The 24,841-nt window shown below is 38.6% G+C and overlaps 2 protein-coding genes across 2 annotated transcripts in view; both read left to right on the top strand.

Moving 5' to 3' along the window:
- The first annotated feature begins 4,820 nt into the window (after window positions 1–4,820).
- Window positions 4,821–7,317, top strand: LOC145495427 (uncharacterized). Its single transcript, XM_081475037.1, has 4 exons — window positions 4,821–5,075; window positions 5,357–5,491; window positions 6,116–6,261; window positions 6,747–7,317. The coding sequence occupies exons 1-4, from the start codon at window positions 4,932–4,934 to the stop codon at window positions 7,177–7,179; spliced, it is 858 nt and encodes a 285-aa protein (XP_081331163.1). The 5' UTR covers window positions 4,821–4,931; the 3' UTR covers window positions 7,180–7,317.
- Window positions 7,318–17,349: 10,032 nt separating this feature from the next.
- The window catches only part of LOC145495234 (uncharacterized), a 29,833-nt gene continuing 22,341 nt past the window's right edge, over window positions 17,350–24,841 (top strand). Inside the window, exons 1-2 of the mRNA XM_081474830.1 lie at window positions 17,350–17,509; window positions 24,437–24,535. Of these exons, the coding sequence (XP_081330956.1) occupies window positions 17,396–17,509; window positions 24,437–24,535 (213 nt within the window). The 5' untranslated portion in view covers window positions 17,350–17,395. The remainder of the gene's footprint in view (window positions 17,510–24,436; window positions 24,536–24,841) is intronic.

Below are 24,841 nucleotides of genomic sequence, written 5' to 3'. Positions count from 1 at the left end.
AAACCCTGAAATCATGTGGCATCGCGATCGAGAGCCGCGGGACATCATAAATTCCGCGGGAAAAACGATCGAAATAGTATGCGTTCTCCTTCGTCGAACGCAATTAAGAAGCTTTAAGAGCTTAGAACAGGGACTGGATGACCACTTTCGGATGAAAGGAGCGGCGCAGCATAGTGAAACCTTTATAAATTTAATCACGCGACTAACGAAAACCTGATTCAAAGGGCGCGAGGGTTTTCGGATTAGCTCCAACTATAAAGACTTTGACGAGACCAGCGTGACTAATTTGTGACACAGGACAGCTTGCGTGACGAATAAAGATACTACATTCACCGACCTATTGAAGCTGACGTTAACGAAGTTAACGAACAGAAACCCGACACCTGTCACTACAGTAGCTATACCCAAGTGTCGTACCCTTTCCGAGACCATCTCACTGAACCTACTGCCCTACAACATCCGTGTAACCTACAAACCTACAACTTCGTTACGACACTGACCAACGTTAAAACAGGGACGAATCCAGCAGCAGACCGGGAGCAAATGCTCCGACTGCCAGGCTTCCTACATCGGTGAGACTGGTAGAAACCTTTACACGAAACTGACTAAACACAAACAAGTTACGAGAAATGGTGACGCCAACAATTACCTTGCTGTACACCACCAACTGAAAAACCTCATCATTCTGGGACTCTGCAGTACAAACTATTTTCGACGACTTACTCTGGAAAGCTGGTACACTAACTCAGAACAAACGCCTCTTAAGGTGGCTCCATAGGGTAATCATTTATGGCGTTGTGCGCGCAAGTGTTATGTTTTGAATGCTGTTTTTGCATTCGCTTTCACACCTAGTCCCCTCAAACTTATTACATGTAATAAGCAATGATTAAATAGTGTTTTGCTATCATCTCTGTTAAAATTTTGGGATTTAGTCTTAAATAATAAATGCCCAAACAAAAGTGTTTTTTACTGTTTTTATGGTTTTATTTGTGATTTTCATGAATTTCCTTCGGTGAAATCTTCCAAAATTTTTACATCACATCGCTTCCAGCGGGATACGAATTTTAAACACGAAAAAAGTAGGGGTTGTAGAGGCAGTTTTTTCGATATTTTCAAATTTGTCTTTTACCGCTGCAAAAAATCTGGTCTTATAGATTTCCCTGAAAAACGAGCTCCGACTAAAGTAAAATATTTTCTACCAATCTGCCAAATTTTACGGAATTTCACCGAAGGAAACGCGAGAAAATTCACTGTCAGTTTTGCTTTTTGTGCTCGTGTTGACGTAATAAAATATCAAAAAACACTGACGTTTCCTTTGAGCGCGCGCAGATTACTTCCTCAGCGCTCGCGCGATCGTAAAACTATCCATGGATAGGGAGCCACCTTAACAGATGTCCACAACAACCGGCACCTTACAAACGACTTATTCACGAAATAAACGAAACTGACAAAGGGACCTCTGACAGACCCACTTAATTTTACTGACAATAAACGGACCTCAAACAGTCCCACTTAATTTGACTAACAGTTGCTGGTTCCGTCACGAAAAGTTCTTAGTCTAGAGCTCCGACACATTGAAATTAATGTTTCTTCTAGTGCAAGAACGGTTCAGTGAGCAAAAAATTCGAGCGATAACCAGGAGATAACTCGTCTTAGGCCGCCACAGGAGCCATAATCGGGGACGGAGACCGTAAGTCTTGGGATCCGCGCGCACCTGTGATATGGGATAATTTTTCTATTTTTAGAACAAATTGTGCCATCCTGACGTCATATATCCGCGCGGATCCACGCACATGTCTGGGGCTCCCGCGTGGATGTTGTCACGTTGCGTGATCAACTGGTGAGAGTTGAGAGATTCTCTTTCATATTTTCACAGCGATGGCAGGGAATAAGGCAGGGACTAAGAACCAGGGCGCTTATATTTAGTTTTATGCTCTGAGCTAACGGAAAAGGTGAGTTTTTCAGGGTCGAAAACAGGACTTCAATCTCGCGCTGGAAATGAATAATAAGATCTCCTCTCGCTTGTTGTAATTTGCGTTTGTTCTGACTTAAGAATATAGCTAGAAAACTCTCTACTCTGGTATCGAGTTAATTTGTGAGTTTCTCAGACAATGCTTAATCATAACCAAAACCTGTTTTGATGGTTTCTTATTGTTTCTGCTTGTTTGGCGAGTTTGCAAAAGTTTTTGAAAGGAAAGTCTGACGCGTACAAGTAGTTATTTGCATAGTGCAGCTCGTGCACTTTCAAGTCCGAGTCGGTGTTTTCAATCGTCAACAAATCTTGACTAAGATTTGTTTCGTTATCTTTTGTTCTGAGACGAACGCAAAAAGGCTACTAACATCATGTGTGTTTCTTCAACAGAGTGAAATTTTACTCTGCGAAAATGAAAATAGACAAGGAGTTTTGATAACTCGATCAACAAAATCGAAATCCGACCAACTTCGAATAACGATAATCGTTATTCGAAGTTGATTAAAGAAAGCGTCATCGTAACTTTGCTCATTATTTCTGCTTTATTCACATATTTTCAGCTTAGCTTTTAATGTGTTATCAAACATTCATCAATCTTAAACATATTTAAAAACTATAGACTTACTGTTTGAGTTCGATGTATGTTTTCACACGAAAGTGCGGCGGAAGTACAATTTGTCATGTTTACTGACTGTTCAAAACACACATCGGCGAGCGCTCTCATTCATCGCCAAACAATTTACTGCTATTTATTGGATTTATACACCAATAAAACTGAGCAAAATCTACGGACGTTAAGTTATTGGGCCTTGATGAAACATAAAGCGTTGCTTACAATTCAGGCGAAACTCAAACTAGCAATTATTTTGTTTTACTTTTCGGTCCCGATATACTGGCAAATTCCTCGCAAGCGTGTGGCAAGAGGAGCTAGGAAACTATGAAGTCCTGAAACTCTGCTATATCTAAATATATCCAGCTAGTTTTTTGCTTTGTTATGGAAAAGCTGTTAATCTTCAAGATATGAGAAATTTAAAGTGTAGTAATGTGCAGCTCATGTAAAAGAAGCATCGGAACACAAATTGGTCAGCGATAGATATAAGCTTAAAGCGAGTTGTACTAATATGCGAGCCAGCGAGCCATGCGGGTCATGCGAGTGCGAGTCATGCGAGCCAGGGTGCGAGTCATGCGAGTCATGAAAAATGAAAAATGAAAAATGAAAAAATAAATAAAATAAAAAAAATTAGTGTGTATATGAGATATATCATACCGTACTACTTATTCATGAGTCCATCCGCATTTTTGATCGTTTTCAAACCCAGTTTCTCTCGGACAAAAGTGTATATTAGACCCCATTCCTTTACCGCGTTCTTCCATGGCACAGCATTACAGAGAACCAAGGAGGTGGATTTTTTCGTTCCAGTAGGAATTAATTATCAGGAGAGGTAGAAAGTGTTTTTGTAGCATTTACTTCTGAAATCATTCAAGTGAGGTAAGTGAGATTCAGATACAAAGCATTTTATTAACGTATTAGTTGCATTTCTTGAACATTTTCAGCACAGCCTTAGACGAGGTTAACATTGCGAAATGTAAAAGTTTTTTTTTTTTTTGTCAACTGTAAATGTTACTTTTTGGGGTTTGTTAGAAAATGGAAATTGAAATGGAACTTCAGCAGAGGATAGAAGAAGAAGGTTTTTAAATTGCTTTTAATCCTCCCGGTGATGGAAGCTGTTTCTATCGGGCTGCAGCGTTTCAGTTGGGATTTAAGTCGGAGATCTTGCACAACCTCATTTTTGATTATCTGGAAAGCCATTAGTTTGACGTAAGTTATTTTACCATTGTGTTAGTGATTGCGTGACAGACAACAGATGATGACATCAATGACATCTGGTCAAGAGAATTAAACACAAACGGAGTGAAATGAAATATTTTTCTGGTAATTAGTTTTTACATCACTCTTTTCTTGTTAACCTCCATTCCTTAATTGAGCTCTACTCCCAGTCTTTCTTCTCATTATACACTGGAGCTCATTTTTTTCCTCTATGATTATCTATATTTATTATTTTAAGCCTAATTTTCCTTGCCTCCCGGTTCAGAGGTTCATTGTTTGTTCCCATTGTTTTCAGACAACGAAATTTTAAAGTTTTTAACTAAGGAGTAATAAGTTGTTTTGTTTAAACTTTATCTTACAGGATGACAATTTCGTTAAAGTTGTGGAGCCTCAGCTGGGTCCCTCAGTCGGCACTCTTTACTTCGGACACGGTGGTAATCACTACGTCGCATTGAAGCCCAAGCAAAGGGTACAGTTGGCTACTTTCATGTGCTATACATAATGTAAACAGATGTGCCTGGGTTCATTTCAGAACTTGGGTTCATGTTCAGATTTGACCTGTAATATACAATTTCTGACAAACAATCAATTAGGCTAACATTGAAATTTCTTCCAGCACACCATTTTCACTCATAAAGATCTGTTTAAATTTCAGACAGAGTTTTTGATGTGATAGTTGGTCACTGGGTTATGTTCAGGACTGTTTTATCGTAAACATTCGGTTTTGCTGCGTTACTCGACCTTTTCTTATTTGTTTCAGGCGTCAAGCTATGTAACGGCAGTGAAATCTTCCAGGGGAAATTCTGAGCAACGTACTTGTAGTTTTTTCCCTAAAATCAAACGGGAACAAAGCGCTCAAGAAACTAAAAAGTCGTCCAGTAAAACTTTCAAAGCCAAAGGGCAACGACAACAAAGGCACAATTTTAAGGGTAACTGCTAATTCTAGCCACGTAATCTTCTTGGTTCTGCCTCTCTTTTTGTGGGGGAGGGGGGGTGGGCTGGGACTTATTCTCGGAGGAAGTGGGAAGAGGCGAGGTGGAGATCAAATGAACGGCATTAGCGGTATATACACTGAAAAGCTCATTCTGTTGTGTCTAATTTCAGATACCCAAGGGAAGAAAAAATCAAGAAATGGAAGGGTGGGAATCTACAGAAGAATACAACCTCGGAACGAGTTTATGGAGGGGAAGAAAAATCTCTGATGACACATCTTCTTGTGGATCAGACATTGAAATAATTGAAGAAAAGGCAGCTCCAAAAGACGAGTTGTTAAAGGTATGTAGGAGGAATTTACTCACGTGTTTAGCTGTGCTCGTAAATCATGTGAGTCCGTAGTCACGCTCACAAAACTGCAGTTCAATGATTTGTTGTTACTCGTATTATGCGACTTAATGTTTTTGCATGAACACTCCTCGTCCAAAGGCTACTTCGTACACAGCAAAATTCAAATTATCCTTGTGCTATAATATGACATACCACTCGAGATGACTCTATGACCAGAAGATACAGAACTGCAACACTTTACCTATACAGCCCTTGCCTTTTTTTGGATTTAGAAATGCAAGCTGGAAATAAACACGACAGTTGGGGATACCAGTGATCAGAGTGTGGTTGAAATAAGCTCCGACGATGGCATGGAGGTCGATTCACCCCTTAAGCAACCCACTAGGAAGAGACAGCGTATTTCATCTGTAAGTGATTGTATACTGACTGAACACAGAACAAAACTACTGTCCCAATGTTCCTCCTCCATGATTCCTTTCGCGACGCAGTACCTCTTATTGGCTTTTAAAGTAAGACCCAGGTGATCACTAATTTACGTTGTGCCCTCTCACCCAGATGCTATTAGCAGACTCCAGCGCGCCGAAGGCGCGCTAGTGGAGCCTCATTACTTTAGAAAATTTGGTAACCCATCCATAATGAATAATTTTGATTGTCACGTGACTGTCCGTACGTCCGTTCGTCCGTCCGTGCGCCCAACCCAATGCCTTGAAAAATAAGAGAGTAGCACCATTACCGTAGGTACCTCTTTGATATTGGACATCCATGTTATGAGTAGTTGACAGCTGACCAGCAGTTTCTTATCCAAGGAAAAAATCCTCTTTTTCCCTTACGCTTAATTATGTCCATAAGTAGCTCCGCTTTTAATTGTAACTTAAAGCCGAGCATGTATAATTGTCATGTCGGCTAAGATTCCGAAATTTTTAAACACACAAAAATATAGAGTTATATGTTCTTTTAGGCTCCATTACGAGCCGCTGTTCGAGAGAGTAGCAGAAGTCAAGCTAAACGCCGGTTCTTTTTTATCATAACAGGATGACAGTATTGAAGAATTAATAGCCAGCGTAAGTGGACTTAGTTCCAATGACAACACGCCTCAAAAGCCACGTCTACCACCAGTTAAAAGACCTAAAGAGCAAGCCCACGGGTCACCCGCAAAGCAAAAGCTATCTGACGATGAGTACGTTATCATTCTTTTCTTGATGTAATAGAGAGTTGGCTGCATGTTCAGTTCTTCTGGTTTAGGTTAATGGTGTTCTGTTTTGATAAAAGTATGCACAGATTGACCTCGTCTCGCACCAAAGAAAAACACTAGCTTTAGGTTCTTCATTAGTTATTGTAACGACTTAAGGACTTGAGGGTGCTATTTAACTAAGCTGAATTTTTTTACTGACAAACAAACAATACAAAAAACGAATTAGTTCAAGACGTCAGGTGACTGAAATCAGAGAAATGCCCTCGAGACCATTACAAAAGTGCGCATGAAAATAAACGTTGTGATTTTGTTCTTTGGGAGGAGGGGGGGGTAGAGTAAATGGCTGCATATGTGTTAGTGGGGGTAATTATGATAAAATATGAAAATAGTCGTGGTAGTTGATCAAAAATCCATGCTTCTGAAAGAATTTTCTTCCTGAAGTGTTAATGATCTTTTGTATTTACTGGTAGAAATAGCCACGACAATATGGACATCAGCGTTTTAAGAGAGGGACGTAGACTGTATGCCAACCAAGACGAAATTGACAAACTCAAACCGGTTCAGGTGAAGAAGGTTCCTCCGGCTCCTCAAGGTTCTGCAAAGTATGAAGTGGAATACAATGACGCGGAGCCTTTGTCGGTGGTTGTAGACAACTGGAAGTGGGGTAGAGCACAACCATGCAAAAGAGCGGGGTTTTGTAAGGGTGGGCGAAGGACGCTTCAATTGTGTCTCGGTTCCTTAGAATGCGCAAACAAGAAGTGCGCATATTTAAAAATTCAAAAGTCTCCAAACAAAGTCGATTTTAATCGATCTAGGCGTTGCGTGCACTGTCACTGTGAAGCCATTAAAAAGCATTGCTCAGCAAGAAAATATATTGAAAACGACCGGTGCCACAAAAAATGACAGTAATCTATTTACAGGAACACAATTGCTCTCCAAAGCAAGAAGAAGATAAGCCGTCTAAGGAGGAACTGGAAAACATTCTCCGTATAAAACCTACAAAATCAGCAGGTCAACTACAATTGGACGTTGTACGTGAGGCCTTACTTAGTGGTAAAGAAGGAGACGAGGTGAACGAGATAGCTTTAAAATACAGCAACAAAAAACATCTTCAGAGTACCATCAACAAGAAAAAGAGACCTGGAGGATCGGAAATAGAAGCTGTTCGATTGCTTAAGGACGATTTTATTGCTAGAAATTTAGATGAAAATTTAATTGTGTGTGTTGGCGACGATTATGTCATTCTTTCGTCTGAGCAGAAGGTGCGATTAGGTGCAATCATTAGTCTTGGCATTGTTGACGAACCAGTAAGCCTCGATGGCTGCGAAAGCCGCGCAAAAAATTACACAGAAATTGAGATGACCACATACGATCCCATCTTGAGACTCAATGTCAAATTAGTCAGCATGTTTGCAGCCAAACCCGGTGAAAATTCAGATAACGTGAAAAAAATGGTGCAGTCTTTTGATGCGGCCGTTAACAAAGTTCTCCCAACAGTGGCTGGCGAATATGACAGAGATACTGAAGAGGTCTTAGGACGGGGATTGGGTCCCAAATCATACGTCGGTGATGAAGGTGGTGCTCTGTGGCGAGGTCTTTGCATGGCAAAGGGGGAAGACGTCAAAACCAAGACCATATCAGACTTCTTTTATTTCAAACAAGACATCAACCGTAATTCCGTTTATTTTAGCGACCAAAAAAGTAAAGATCAGTTCAAATCAATAATGATGGATGCGTACAATTCTCCTACCTCTTTGCAGGCAGTAGATGCGGAAAAAAGACTCGAAAAACTGATCGAAAAAAAAAGCAACAAACGTCAAAAAAATGAAGTCCTTTAAGGCATGGTGGTGGCGAAGAAAAGCACGCTGGCAGAAATGGTGCCGCACGCAGTCGTCCAGCGAAGCATCCTCTGTGGAGGTGGCAAATGCCAAGTCTTTGCATGCCTCCGGATATAGGAAAAGTCTGCTGGACGTGGTAACCGCGGAATGCGCAAGCGCTGTTTTGGAGGCTGCAGAAAAAAAGAGACAATCCCTTGGCCTAAAAACAGTAGGTCGTGGCCCTTCTGCGGGAGACCGCTCTGAGAAACAATCCGTTAGTATGGCTAGAACAACGAACTTAGAATCTTTTAAGACTTTAATTAAGACATTTTTATTTAAGGAATCATTTCAGTTATCTTAGCATATCTATATCTTTATTTGTAATTATCTTTTACCCATTTAATGTAAATATTTTTTATGATTTTGATAGGAAGATTTGTAAAATTTTAGTTATTAATTATTGTTGTGATGCGCTTTTGAATATTTTATAGAAAAGGCGCAATACAAATAATAAATGTTATTGTTATTGTTATTGTTAGAGCAAGGGAAGCGTCGGCCGACGCAATTCAACAAATCGTGGAGAAGGCAGAGGATATGATCGATGGTGACTTTGAATTAGAAGCTGACGACATCGCACATGCACAGCATCAGTTTAAAATTAACACAAAAGACACTCACAGGGCTGACAGAAAAAATCAAACAAAACAGAAGAGTAAGCAAGTTAAGAAAAGAAACGCTGGACACGTGACCAAAAAACAAAAGAAATTATTCCAAGACAAGGTTGAAGGAGTTCACATGGATCTACTTCATTGTGATTCCTCCATGATCAGCTTCACTTTTAAAGTGCTTGATACAATGGGGTATCTAGAAGAGATTTGCCTCAAAAAGGAATCTTCCATCTGTTCATCTGCTTGGTGCAGAAAGGAATGTCACCACCTGATGTGGATTTTCCACAATCTGTTCAAATTTGATAAAGAGCAGCCGATTATGTACCAGCTAAAATTCACTGATCAACAGCGGAAAAAAATAATTGAGGCATTCCTAGAAAACGTCCCACTATCTAAAGTGACTTGTCACCCAGAAGATGAACAAAAATATACAATAAACAAAGGAGCATCTAAAAAAAGACGCTAAATGCGCCACCTGTAAGAAAGAATTATCAGAGGGTAATATCCAAGCCACAACAGAAGGCCCTTACAGGACAATACAGAAGTCCTGGATTAAAAGAACATTCTTCTTTTGCCCTCGTTTTCAGTGCATGGGAAAATTGTCCAGGAATTCTTTTATTTGCCCATACAAAACTGGAATGACACTGTTAATCGAAACACCTTTGACTGAACAGCAAAAGAAAGAAATAGACTTGAAAACTTAACATAATTTGAAAACGATCTCACCCGCCTCCTCTCTCAAAAACGTCATCAAGGACGGCGGGCTCATCGTTTTTCAGTTTATATGTTCAAAAACTTCTCTTCGGTAAAATGAAGCCTGTTGCATTTGCCAAGTGATCTTTTTTATTCCTATCTACTTTTAAAACGAGATATTTCAACACTCTGCAAAGCAAGACACTCACCTTGCTAGTACGTAACCAACTAACTAAATAAAATAAACCTAAAAAATAGTCAAAAGAGTAAGTCAGTTCAAGTTGTATATACAATGGATTCCCGATTTCTCGAACCTCCCAGAGAAACGAAAAATGGTTCGAGATATATAGGGATGAGGGTAAATTTCTCCTAACTTTTTTTTGACTCTCTTTTGTTAATGGGACCAAAAGATTGCTTCGAATGATAGAAAGTTTAAAAATCGGGGGCTCCAAAACATCGGGATTCTACTGTACTTTTTAAAAGAAGGAAAATTGTGAACAAGCTGTGAGTAGCAGCAACAATAACAAGAACACAAAGAACAACAAAGAACGTCTCTGTCTCCACCGCGTTCTAAAGGCTACAAAGAATGCGTGACTTTGATAGTGTTATCTAATCAATACAGTATTGATGTCAGTATCTGAACCTTGACTATGCCAATGGATAAATCGTTTTACTTAGGTTTCTTCGCAATTTGCACTCCTTTCAAAAAATGATATTCAAAATCTTAAAAAACTAAATAAATAGATAAATAAATAAATAAAACGAAATAAATACGGTCACGCACTTAAATATAGTCACTTTTTAGACTCATCTATGAAATTAAAACCGTCGCTACATGTAACTAATGTAACTCGAATCATGTATATATTATAATACAGCGTTATTTTTTTATACAGCGTTATTCATATATATCTTATAAGATGTTTTGGTGTGTAGTATCGCGGTATAGTTTTACAAGTTGTGTCGTATTTTGACGAGCCTGTAGGGCAGTCAAAATACAAACAACGAGTGAAAATATAAAGCGATACTACACACCAAACATCTAGTAAAGAGATTTAAATAAATTTATCAGTGAAAGAGGGAGAGTGTGACAGTATTGTGTGCGTACGCTGACCTGTACGGCAAACAGGTTTTCCACTGCACAAATAACTGTACAATATCGCTGTATATTTGTACTGTTCTTTGGACGGTAGTCGCTGCAGTTGGATAATAATATTCGTTATTTAATATTTTTTTTCACGTTAAAACCGTGGCTCGCATGACTCGCATGACTCGCATGACTCGCATGGTTCGCACCCTGGTTCGCATGACTCGCATGACTCGCATGGCTCGCACCCTGGCTCGCACCCTGGCTCGCACCCTGGCTCGCATGACTCGCATGGCTCGCTGGCTCGCACATCAGGCAGACCCGCTTAAAGCGGAACATACCTAAGGCCGACACCATCTTACTTCACTCAAACTGGAGCAGCTTACGACGGAAATACTTAAGCGAAATTCCAACAGACGTAAACGCGTTGAGTTGTGGGCCAAAAACATGAAAAATTTCGGGAATTTCTGACGCCATTTCCCCCGCGCGAAATCCGCAAAAATCCTCGCAGCATGTACGCGCGTGTGCCGTAGGCGATGGCGCAATTTGTTCTAAAAATAGAAAAATTGTCCCATATCATGGGGACAGCCCCAATACTAGAAATGGCGCGGGCTTACGGTCTCCGTCCCCGATTATGGCTCCTGGCCGCCATTTAAATGTCATAGCCTCATCTAAACACAAGGGGTTCAAAGAATTCGAGACGGTTATGCAAACCCTCGACTGCGTCTCGGGTTTACATAACTTCCGATAATCCTCCTATTCACCCCCCAAGTGTTTAGATGAAGCTATGTAAACACGGAAAAAGTTCTCCATTGCTTTTATAAAATATTCTAAACTTAAAAAGGACTGATGATTTCAGTTTTGGAAAGTGATGACGTCACATGAAAACCGCAATAGACGGATCGAAACTAACTAGATCCGACCAGTGACTGTTGGCAAACTTTGCTTACAGACAATGCCATCATGGCTAAACCGACCAATCACTTTCAACAGACCAGACCTCTCACACAATCGACTGACTAAGGGCCTGTTTACAAGGAGAGAGGGTTACCCTTGCAAGCGGGTTACCCTAGCACTCACACATTTCCCTCTTTTTCTTCGTCGTCTTTACAAGGCAGCCAGGGTTACCGCGTTACCCTATCTGCGTGCTAGGGTCACCCTGGCAGGCGGGTTAATTTTTTCCCTTGTAAACACTCCAAGTAGGGTTAACCCGCCCACCCGGGTTAACTTTCCAATTGTTTCCATACCCTTTGAGTGTAACCGCGCAAAAATTCTCTCGGGTTGTAGGGTTACCCTACCTGTGAAATTTTTCTTGTAAACCCGGGCTATCTTTTGTCTTCCAGCTGAAGTTGACCCGCTTACTAGGGTAACACTCCCTCCCTGTAAATAGGTCCTTAACATTGCTCACTTGACTATGCATGAAGATGACTTCTGCTGAGGTTGTCGAAACGTCAGTCACCAACAACAGTTCTTTTTAGAACTACCATCACCGGGACGATCACACGCCATTATCAAACTGTACGTAGATTTACGTACTGATACTCGGGTGATACTCCTGGGTAAAACCATTTACTGCAATTCACGTTCTTGTTTTGCAGAGGACGGTAAAGAAATGTACCCAGAGTTATAACGCACGTGTACAGCCACTGTGCTGCTCATTAAACCTTTTCACCGGTCTCGTTGCCGTTCGTACGGTTTTTTAGCTGCCATGACGCTAAATAAGCCTAGGTTTTGCTGCGAAAGCTTTTTTTTACTAAAAGGAGAGATTTTTCGAGGATTAGGTACAAAATTGAGCAATATTTCAATTCCGGGCATGGGCATAAGCCAATTTTTTTTTGCCATTAACCGTTCCAAATTTTGTTTGTTGCCCTTTTCCTGTCTGTTTTTCTCTTTTACACTGGCTACCTTTGGCGTTGCATGTTCTTTCTGGCTGCCGTGAAAAGTTGGATGTTAATTATGGGCGAAGCCTAGAAATGGACCTTGATCAATCATAGGCGTAGTGGACCATTTTACCACCGTTTTTGTACCAAAACTGATAACGTTGTTTTTCGATTTGCGACGTCGGAATGTCGTCGATATGTAAACCTGACCATTGTACGAAAAGGCCTAGCCTAGTACTATTATCTGCTTATCAAGAATATCTGATGACATTTAAATTGATGACGTCATAAGTGGTACAACGAGCACGACCATTAATTACGCATACATGCGTACTTGGTATTCAAAGGGTTAAGTCTGAGTAGGGAGTTTAAGTAACCACGACGGCAACGGCAACGAGAACGCCAAAAAACAAAAGATTTAATGAGCAGAACAATGGCTGTGCACATGCTATGGGGCGCCGTTTGTAAATTTATTATTTAGACCGAATTTATGCCATTTTCCCCTTATTTATAAATAATTGGAAATGCCACAAAATTTGTTTATAAATAAGACACGAGAACTTGTCCGTTGATATGTAAATAATTATTTTAGGTACGTCCTGATTTATAAATAATCTTTTACCATAGAGTTATTATATATAAATAACAAACTAAACAACTTGAATTATTTATATATCAGGTCATCTCTAAAATAGTTATTTACATATCATAAAGTTTGTAAATCTCATTATCTATAAATAAATTACTTCGCCGGGAGTGTAAATTCATTATTTAGAAATAATAAATTTCACCTCGCCGAGTGTAAATTTATTATTTATAAATCATGAACTTCACTGAGTGTGTAAATTCATTATTTAGAAATAATGAATTTCTCCTCGCCGAGTGTAAATTTATTATTTATAAACAATGAACTTCGTTGAGTGTGTAAATTCATTATTTAGAAATAATAAATTTCACCTCGCCGAGTGTAAATTTATTATTTACAAATAATGAACTTCACTGAGTGTGCAAATTCATTATTTAGAAATAATGAATTTCTCCTCGCCGAGTGTAAATTTATTATTTATAAATAATGAACTTCACTGAGTGTGTAAATTCATTATTTAGAAATAATGAATTTCTCCTCGCCAAGTATTAATTTATTATTTATAAATTATGAACTTAATTGAGTGTGTAAATTCATTATTTAGAAATAATGAAGTTTCATTTCGCCGGCTGTAAATTTATTATTTAGAAATAATGAATTTAACCGTGTGTGTAAATTCATTATTTAGAAATTCATTATTTAGAAATAATGAAGTTTCATCTCGCCGAGTGTAAATTTGTTACTTAGAAATAATGAACTTCACTGAGTATGTAAATTCATTATTTAGAAATAATGAAAGTATGAATGGCTGACCCAGCGTCTCTTGCCCGATCGATTTCGGAGGCTGTTTCTCGCGCTATAAGTGAGACAGTTAATGCTACCCTTGCTCAAGTAGGTAACGGCGGCGGTATGTAGCCTGAAATTCAGCACTGGCGGATCTGGGGGAGGGGCCCGGGGAGCGCGTTCTCCCCACCCCCCGTCTCAACTATCTATTATGGAGTTCTTATTCACTCAGCAATTCGGCAGCTCACACTGCAACAGGAACAACTACTCAAAGGCCGAGGTAACAGGTAAATTTTAAGAAAAGAAACTGCTGCATGAAGAAAATAAAAATCGCTTGGCGTGTTAAGTGAAAGGTCTGATTTCTATTGAAATTCAATAATGGTTTAAACGTAAATGAATTTAGCTTTCCACGTGTACGATCTTTGGACTTGCCTGGAATAGACATGCCCAGCCGTGACTTCATCAAGCCAAACAAAGTGTGTCACACAGCTATCCGTCCAAAGGTCACAAAGGTCACAAAGAATTTAACCTGCGAGCGGGCTCACGTTTGAATCAAACGCGCGAGTGACGAAGAGGAATAACGATCGGCGGGAAAGAGGCGCCAAGAAAGTGACTTTCTCCTCTCGCGGCTTCGCCCGTGGATTTCTCGCTCTCAGCTACGCCGAGCGCGTTTGTGCTCCAACGTGAGCCTGTTCGTAGGCTACAAAGAATTATCTAAGCATGTAAAGACATTATTCGATTTCCCGATTTTAAAAGTTCTGCATTTTCTTCATACAGCAATTTCTTGGCTTAAAATTTACCTGTTACCTCGGCCTTTGAGTAGTTGTTGTCGTTGTCGTTGTCGTTGTTCCTGTTGCAGTGTGAGCTGCCGAATTGTTGAGTGAATAAGAACTACATAATAGATATTTGAAGCGTGATTCTCGCTTAAACTCAATTTACCAAAATAAGGGGGGGGGGGGGCTCCCCTAGATCCGCCACTGCTGAATTTCAGGCTGCATACGTACCTGAGCAAGGGCAGCATTAACTGTCTCACTTATAGCGCGAGAAAAAGCCTCCGAAATCGATCGGGCAAGAGACGCTGGGTCAGCCATTCATACTTTTATTATTTCTAAATAATGAATTTACATACTCAGTGAAGTTCATTATTTCTAATTATTATATGGCTGCGTCTCACAAAGACTGGGAACTACCGAATTCACGAATATTATTGGCTGAAATTGATATTGACCGCGGTCTAGATTTTCCCATCTAGACCGGCATCTAGCTAGACCGGTTTCATTTTGCGTTGACAAATTAGCAAACTAAAATACAAAAATGTTCACCATTTTCTTTCATTTTCTTCTCAATCATTTATGGCACTGCCAAAAAGCCTGATGACAAAACAAACAAGTAAAGAGAACGAGCAAATTTCGGCAGGTTTAAGTTAAGCTCATCGCCGTTCGCAAGCAAACTGTCGGCAAACCAGTTAAACGAATTAAAGTTTTCTTCTTTGCCATATAATAAACATCGTATTAACCGAGCTAAGTCGGTCTGTTTGGGAGAATCTTGACCTCGGTCGTGTGTACAGACCTCACTGCGTTCGGTCTGTACTCACGACCTCGGTCAAGATTCTCCCATACAGACCTCCAGCTCGGTTAATAAGAGCTAAGTAATAAATTTACATTCGGCGAGATGAAACTTCATTATTTCTAAATAATTAATTTCTAAATAATGAATTTCTAAATAATGAATTTCTAAATAATGAATTTACACACACGGTTAAATTCATATTTCTAAATAATAAATTTACAGCCGGCGAAATGAAACTTCATTATTTCTAAATAATGAATTTACACACTCAATGAAGTTCATTGTTTATAAATAATAAATTTACACTCGGCGAGGAGAAATTCATTATTTCTAAATAATGAATTTACACACTCAGTGAAGTTCATTATTTATAAATAATAAATTTACACTCGGTGAGGTGAAATTTATTATTTCTAAATAATGAATTTACACTCCCGGCGAAGTAATTTATTTATAAATAATGGGATTTACAAACTTAATGATATGTAAATAACTATTTTAGAGATGGCCTGATTTATAAATAATTGAAGTTATTTAGTTTATTATTTACATATAATAACTCTATGGTAAAAGGTTATTTATAAATCAGGACGTACCTAAAATAATTATTTACATATCAACGGACAAGTTCTCGTGTCTTATTTATAAACAAATTTTGTGGCATTTCCAATTATTTATAAATAAGGGGAAAATGGCATAAATTCGGTCTAAATAATAAATTTACAAACGGCGGCCCATAACATACATTATAAATCTTTGTGCATTTCTTAACCGTCCTGTGCAAAACAGCAATGTGAAATAACCAAGTTCTGTGTATTTTGGAGAACGTCAACGACGGAGGCTAATTTTTCGTATTTTTCTTTTGGAATTGAAAGCTGGCATTACATATTAAGCTTGAGCAAGTTCTGAGACCGATAGACGTACCGAACAGATTTAGGCATCTGCGGAATATCTTTATAATAAAAGACTAAAGCCATCAATACACTGCGTTCAAATATAGAGAAAAATGGCACAGATAGTGCGGGTGTTGAGTAAATAAAATGATCGTCGCTGGATCTCTCTATTGACGGCGTATTTGTTTTTTTCCAATCCTTGTGCGCGCGCTGAATTGCATCAGCAAAAGCGCACACGAAAACTGTGTTCAGCCACCTTGAGGTGATTCCTCAGAATCGCATTGCGCATCGCTACTGCGCACGATTTCCGCGTCATTAGCGCGCGCTCACGAGCGCGTGCACATACACAGCATATACAAAATGGTGGTTTTTCTAAATGGCTTGGCTTGCGATAGACAAGTCATCGTTTTTCCCCCGGAAACGAGCACGGGGACCTAACGATTTTTTTATGTAGTTTGAATGCATTGATCACCTTCTATCTGTAAAGTGAATATGGACCAATTTCTATTGCAGAGTAAAAAATTATCACGGAAAATAAGAGCATAGCAAGCACTCGTAAAAGATATTATTATATGGAGAAGAGTGTTTTACTGGGAACTAAACCACTCGTAGATTCCATACGCCCTTTCATCCGGGATCCGAGTGGCGTATTTTCCGTATGTCACCTTTGTGAGTGTCGTATCGTTCAATGACCTCACGATTCCCGCCTTTTGCTTTTGTTGAATTGGTTTCTCGTGGCAAGAACAATATTGTTCTTGCCACTCGAACATAAAATTCATATCTTCTCGCCACCGTGTAATATCCTCTATGTATTTCTCGCTTAACGTTCTCTCTATTTTTCTGTGCTCTTAAAGCGTAAGGTGAATAGTTCAAATATAAACGTTTCTGAAAGAAGATAATTTCAGAAATTATGGGGTTTATTGAAGGTCCTTCCGCTCCTAAACGAATATGGGGACCCCACCTTTTATTCAAATTTTAAGTTCTCTTGATATAAGTAGGCAACAGGTTAAGTTTGAAAGAAAATCTATTGTGAGTTCTATTCGATGGAATTACGTTATGGTCCCTTCTTCTGTCACGACAGGGGGTCACGAGCTTGTGGTGACGAGGACAGGATGTGTTTCACTACATGAAGTGAGTAACCTTATGTTACTCGAAATGTCTCGTGTGGAAATATGTTCCCTGGCCTACGAGGGAAAATTTAACGAATTGAAGGAAAAAATAGGCTTGAAACAAAGTTTAGCGACTAAAATTGACGAGGTAAGGTTTTGAAGAAGCCATCTATTTTATGACAATAGGGTTTGTTTCTGTTGTCTTACCTGCTGGGCAATTGCTCAAAAGTGAAATGTCGATAATCGGTAAGGTTATATTCACACTAACTATCTAGCTGGTAATTTAGAGAAAACCTAAGGGCAAGTTTAGACAGCAAACATGACGCAACGACGCTAGCAAAATGACATAAAGAAAGGAAAACACTGAAATGTGGTGATTTGTCCATGTTGTTTTGTACAAACCAGTATGGACAAGGCTTGATTATCAGAAATTAGGTTAATGAGTTTTTAATAAGTTAAGCTTATAAGCAAAGTTTAAATTCAATGAAAAACTTTGTCACAGGTACTCAATTTTTGTGAATTATAGACCATTTTACGGTTCTTTGCTCAGTAACCTGACCTTTGTATGGCAGCTAGCCTGCGAGCAGGCTCACCTTTGAGTCACACATGCTAGTAGTGAAGAGCAAAGTGATCCGGCGAGTAGGAGTCTGGTGAAGAGGTGCCAAGAAAGTGAGCCTGCCTTGATCTCTGTAATTTTTTCATTTCTGCTTCGCCTGAGCGAAGTGAAATAAATACCATTGGTCGAAAAGCGGGAAAGGCGAGAAAGCTGCCAATCTATTATGTTTGATGAGGAGCAATTTAATAGATCCCCATGGAGTCGGTAATTAATCGCATGTTCTCACAATAAAATATAAGTCGTCCACATTTGGAGTCAGAGGAAGAGTTGAGTGCGCGTATTACTGAATCGATGTTTTAACAAATTTCCAGTCTATATCTGGTTAAATTTCAAGCTAGCTAAAGAGGGAGCAGGAAATAGCAGTTGAAAGTATGTTAATGAATCAAGACGTACTTGTGGTGTTGCCGACTGCACATGGAAACACAGACGTATGTGATTGCAAGCGGGCAAGAAAACAACATGAAGGCGTTTGCCCGTTTACCAGTATCATCAAAGACCAGAGTGCCAAAGCAAGATCACTTGGAATCAAGTGTGTGTTCTTGCCAGACGTGAACTTTGACGGTTTTTCTTTGGCAGAACTTCGTCAACAACGGATATTGCGCCTGCACATTATTATGAAAAAGATTTACAATTTTCCCGAGAAATCTGAGTTTTCAAAGTTCATACTTGCGGTGAAAATTTATTGACTTATTCTCTTCTGCGGTTTTGAGGGTGGAAATAAAAAATTTGCAGAGATCAGAGCAGGCTCACTTTCTCCATCTCGCGGCTTCACCACTTGATTTCGCACTCGCATCTACTCTCTGCGTGTGCTTGTACTTCAACATGAGCCTGCTCGCAGGCTATATGGCAGCAAGATTGGAGGTGACCTTGCTTTGATACAGACCTCTCTGCTTTTGTCATGTAAATGCACCTACAATCATGGACAAAAGTCTTGGGACAAATTTGCACTTTTGGTGCCTTTGGGCACATGCCAGATGCGAATAAAACTTCACCTGCCTAACCTCGCCCCCCACACCCCCCATACAATGTTGAAAACTACTTCCTGCAATTTCTTCTGATTTTCAACATTGTATTGGGTGGGGAGGGGGAAGAGCAATGCGTTTTTAAAAGGAAAGCAGTGCTTTTTCAAACTTCAGTGGTAAAACACAGATAATTCGTTAAATTCCATAAATGTCCCAAGCACTTTTGTCCACGATTGTATTTAGTAGTGGGGTCTGTATCAAAACAAGGTCACCTCCAGCCTTGCTGCCATTCAAAGACCAGGTCACTGAGCAGAGAACTGTTAAATGGGCTATTGTTCAATTATTGAATCTTTGAATAAGTTATCAATTTGATATTTATTTGTCCATAATATTCAATAATATTCTGAAAAGTTAGACACCCATTAAGAGATAAAAAGTAAAAACATTTCGACACTAGGTCATCTTCACCCTGAAGATGACCTAGTGTCGAAAACGTTTAGTTTTTTACATCTTAACTTTTTTAGCCTAGTAAATAGAAATAATTTATTAATATTTATTTATTTTATCAATTAACCCCTTGAGGGCCTGACTATGTTGTGTATGCTGTGTGTGACACCATTTTCACTGGAAATGGGTGTCTAGTACATTTCAAATGCCATCAGTATTTTCACTTACACTAAATACATGTACAGTGGAACCTCGATTTAACGAAGTCGCTGGGAACCGGCCAAATTTGTTCGTTAAATCGAGGGTTCGTTACATCGAAAACCTTGATATTACAAATTTGAGGGGAAACGACCAAAATGTTTGTTATATCAAGGTCGTAGTTAATGATTGATTTGTAACACAGGTGACTTCTGTCACGCAATTCAATGCAATTTTTGTCACCCAGAAGTGCCGCATTTTGAGATTCAATTCATTAAGCATAGTGGCTTTCAGTATCAATTATTTTCACTTTTGAGCAGATGCGCAGCTTTTGTTTACAAAAGAATGACACTTTCAGAGTAGCGATTTAAAAATGTTGCAACATAGAGGTTATACAGAAAATTGTCTATGTAAACAAGGAAATGGGCTTTAGTGTTGTTATGTTGCACTACCCAACATTTCCAGATTTCAAAGAAGATAGAGCAGAAGTTAATTGATGTCAAAATACTATAGTGCCAATATCTAAGACATATAATAAGCCGTTGACTGAAAGGTTGCTGTCTCTTTACCATAAGGATTATGAGGATTTGCTGACTGTCGATCTGTTCAACGTTTATCTTCTGTCGCGTGTTGACATTGTAATTCATTATATCGAGGTAGATTGTACGTTTGGGCTTCCGGATTATTTTCGTTATATGGAAGAATTCGTTATATCAAGGTTCGTTATATTGAGGTTTTATTCCATACATTTTACTGTAACTTTGGCCGGGACATAAAATATCGTTCATTATATCAAGGACTTCGTTAAATAGAGGTTCATTAAATCGAGGTTCCACGGTATATGTTTTTTGAAAAGTCATAAATGTGTCTCTTCAGTGCAGTTTCACTGAGGTTGACGTAATGCGGCGATCAGTTCAAAGCTTCAACATCCCTCCCCCCACCCGGGCGACTACATTTCTCTGTGTTGACGATCAATAACGGTTATTTGTCACACATTATGTCCTTCTAGGAAATCATATTGAAAAATCTTTGCTTCTAAAACATTCAACATAAGAAAAGAAGTCAATCTGTCCTTTTGCTTTGCTGTATTGATTCTCTCACATCAGAAAACTCCCAGATGGCTGACCGTGTTCGAAATCGCCCTATAATGCAATGCAAACCCTTGATTATTGACTACATCATGTATGCCTAAGGATTGTTCTCTTGTAATGCATGGATCCTTCATACTAGCAACTTTATTGTATAGAAACACTTCAAAAAGCACTTGCTATTAAATTTTGTCATAGATCCTAATAAACTGCTCTATTTTCCTTGGTGCCCTAATGCATTTTTTCCATCTGCAGTTTTTAATTTATTGGCCCCTTTCCTAAAAAATTGGCCCCTAAAAAAGATCTTCAGGGGTCACTTTGGCCCTCAAGTAAAATTTTCTGGCTGAAACACTGCACATACTGTAATATCCATATGATATCACTGCAGTAGGAAAGTAACTTTCCCCAAAAAAACTTCCTTCAAATCTTAGGTGCCAATAAAAGTTTGTTTCCGGTATGCTGGGAGTTTGAGTATATCTCTTAAAATTTGGATGTACGTACCAGTATGTCATGTACGCACCTGAGGGGCAAAAATCATGACAAACTAAATACATCATATTAGGCACTTAAGAGGTTAAGACGGATTCTGCTCAAAGTTCAAGCAAGAAGTGCAAAAATTATGTACTAAAAATCTGCTCATAGTACAGTAACTTTTGGAATACTATTTAATTAAAACAACTCGCTTTAGTGCATTTCTCTAAGTGACCCAGCAATTAAATTCTCAAGCATTCTCGAGAAAGTTAATGTCAAACCTTGTAAGAATGTGTAAAGTGTGTATTATTGTGTTTTTTAAAACCAACACAAAACGTCTGTCTTAATTGAAATGTGGATAACTTCAAGTTCAATTTTCCCTCTTGGGTCAGCTTAAGAGCTGAAGAGTTGATAAGTTTTTCTTAACTATATTCAAAATATTACCATACCATTATTGCTCAAATGTTCTGTGGAAATCATCTTAAGGTGGCTCAAAACAGTAATATTTCCTTGAGAAGCCTGGGCTCTAATGTGCACTTCAGCGCGAGGCATCATGCAATCACCTGTGGGGTCAAGAGATTTTAAGTTTGCAAAACTCACAACAAACATGGCAGCATGAGGCCTACTTCATAAAACTTTGTTTCCACCAAGTTTAGTGAGCTGTTTGCGATATCTCTTATGTTTACCTTTGAAAACATCCATCCTTTGTAAGCTATCATGCCTTGCGAGGCTGATTGACTGATTTCCCATGATGCATTTCTATCTTTATTGTTAACCATGTGAGTCAGCCATCTTGATGGACGTAACATGATTGAAAGAACTTGATTGATAATATGATCAATAGGACAGCAATGAAGCGAAACAAATTATTTGAATAGGTTTCATTTATTAGTTTTCGTTTGCCTGGTGGCTGTTTGTTCTGTTAAATATGTGATCTTTTGTTATAAAGAGGAAAGCGTGTAAGCTATCATGCCTGGCAAGGCTGATTGACTGATTTCCCATGATGCATTTCTATCTTGATTGTTAACCACGTGAGTCAGCCATCTTGATGGCTTCGAGATTACAGCTTAGTGAACCTAAACGATATAAGCGCAGCCAGGATGAGACATAATCAAAATTATGATAAAAATGTTTGCAGGCTAAAGAGTTTTAAAAAAGGACATGAGCTTTTGGCTGTCAATCTACAGCCTTTGATGGATAAAAAGTGGAATGCAAAATGATAAAATATATGCAAGAAAAGGTGAGATAAAAATAATAAGAACAAAAGCAAAGTAAAAATGTGTAAATTAGGTGACTATTGTTTAAAAAGAATACTATTAATACTGGTTTGGAATCTGCTTAGAATTATTGTCAGCATGCTTTGTAGCAGAGGTGTGCCAAGCCTCTAAAGTTGTTCTAATGCGAAAAGAGCCTTTGTCGATGACACTAGAATTATCAAAATCTATGCGATGGTCGAATGACCACGCATGTTTCGCAATGTTTGATCCATTGGCACATGTTTTGACATTCCTGATATGTTCTTTCTTATGAGTTTCAAAACACTGGCCAGTTTTGCCTACATAACACCAATCACAATTGGCACAGGGTATTTTTATAAATCACGTTCGGTTGATGTTCAATAGATGGTCTGAATTTAGGGGAAGGAAATTCTTGTTCAATTTATTGTAATTTTGAAAATTGTGATGTTGATGTTGCAATCGATCGCACCTTCTATCACTCTTGAAAACAGCAGGAAAAAACTACTGTTCAAGTTTTCTTTGTTGTTTTTACTAGGCCAGTCTCACCTTCAGGTATTTATGGTACTCTTCTTCTACCGCTTATGCTGCTAACGACAACAGCAAAAAAGAAAACACTATTCGCAATTGATGGTAATAAGTGAGTCAAGTTTGTTGCTATGCAACAGAACAGTGCAATCTTAATTTATGACTTAAACACAATGAAAGGTACAGTGGAGAGTTACTTTAAAAAAAGAGCACAGCCATTCAAAACAGTACAGTTCCAAGCCTGAAAAATCGCACCTACAATAATTATTGTGGACAAAAGTTGTTGGGACACTTATGTACAGTGTGTAATTTAACAAATTATCTGTGTTTTACTACTGAAGTTTGAAGTTTGAAATGATTGCTGCTTTCTTTTTAAAAAATGCATTACTGTTCCCCCTCCCCACCCAATACAATGTTGAAAATCAAAAGAAATTGCAGGTAATAGTTTTCAACATGGTATTGGGGGGTGGGGTGGGGGGGGGGGGGGGGAGGTTAGGCAGGTGAAGTAGTATTCCCGTCTGGCATGTGTGCCAAATTGCCAAAAGTGCAAATTTTTCCCAAGACTTTTGTCCATGATTGTAGTTCTAAAAGTCTCAAAAAAACAGAAAACTGTTTTGAGCCACCTTAATGTAAATAGCTCAGTTACAAAGCTGATGAAGCCAAAGGCTAAATCAACTATCATCTCTTAGTATAATTATTATCTACAAGCATTCTATCACGAATGCCATTCTCTGATTGGCCATGCTACTCACCATTTATTCTTTTGTAGATAATGACTAGCAGTATGCGCTTGGCAGGCAGCCACTTTTTTGCATTTAAGAGGATTTAAGTTTAAGTTTTAACGGACCAGTAGATTTACACTGATTAAAGTTATCACCAAGTAATGAACTTGGGAAAGGTGCCCAAGGGGTAGTGGAGAAGCCTGATGGTTTCTAGAGGTCACCTCGCCTCACATTAAAATATTTATAAATACTGTACATTAAGTAAAATGGCAAAATAAACAGCGTAAATGGAACCAGGTGAGATATGAGCCTTGAGCAGAGCTCACAGTCAGGTATCCACAGCAAGTACGCTACAAGCACAAATGGCACTCAAACAGACAAAGCAAACTGCATGTTCTTACACAGCTGGCAAGAAAAACGTTTAAGCCCTGCAAAACCCCGCATGAGACTCTACAGAGCATGGTTACCCTGAAAAGCCACAGACCAGTATTGGTTTGAATCAAACTTCACCTAATTACATTAAGCCACATAACAATTAGATTAATATAATTAGTTCTCGATTTCTATCTATTATCTAAAATTACATCAACTATTATGTAATAGAAATCTTGAGCTCATAATCTACATGTAATTGTTAAATAGAAATAAAGAGTGAATAATCTAATATTGTCTTAGTAGAAATCTAACTTAGTTTATTTTCTTTCAAATCAGATCCACTCAGATTGCAACATTTCCATATAAGTATGTGAGTAGAATTCTAATAATAAGTAAACATTTAATATTTATATGATCTGTTGGTACATTACAGAATGAGCGAATGCCACTGCACTGGGCAGCTTCTGGTGGACATACTGACATTGTGAAATATTTGCTTGATCATAGAGTACCAATTGATGAAAAAGATGATGTAAGTGTTTCCTCATCTCCTCTTGAGCTATTAAATTTAAGGCATCATTTAAATACTTTAACTTAACAACTGGTAAATGATGTTCATAAGACCCAGATCAGACCATATTTATATGTTATATTTTGTGGAAGCTGGATTTATGAGAAATCCATTTCCCATCAGTTGACTCTAATTTAGATGTGACTACATTTTGAAATATTTCTTGCATTTTGTTCTTGTATTTGGTTTGTAGTCTTTTTAGTTTTGACCTTCGCTGAAATGAAATAATTATGTAGCCATGGCCAAAGCAAATGTGGTACTTACGGT

Source organism: Orbicella franksi, chromosome 8, assembly GCF_964199315.1.
Source record: "Orbicella franksi chromosome 8, jaOrbFran1.1, whole genome shotgun sequence".
In the NCBI taxonomy this organism is placed as follows: domain Eukaryota; kingdom Metazoa; phylum Cnidaria; class Anthozoa; order Scleractinia; family Merulinidae; genus Orbicella; species Orbicella franksi.
This window is presented reverse-complemented; position numbering and strand designations above follow the sequence as displayed.

Excerpts from the sequence above, each read along its gene's own strand:
- LOC145495427 (XM_081475037.1), top strand. The coding sequence starts at position 4,932 with ATGGAAGGGTGGGAATCTACAGAAGAATACAACCTCGGAACGAGTTTA. Across the intron at positions 5,492-6,115 it reads AGAGACAGCGTATTTCATCT|GATGACAGTATTGAAGAATT; the intron begins GTAAGTGATTGT and ends TTATCATAACAG. Across the intron at positions 6,262-6,746 it reads CAAAAGCTATCTGACGATGA|AAATAGCCACGACAATATGG; the intron begins GTACGTTATCAT and ends ATTTACTGGTAG.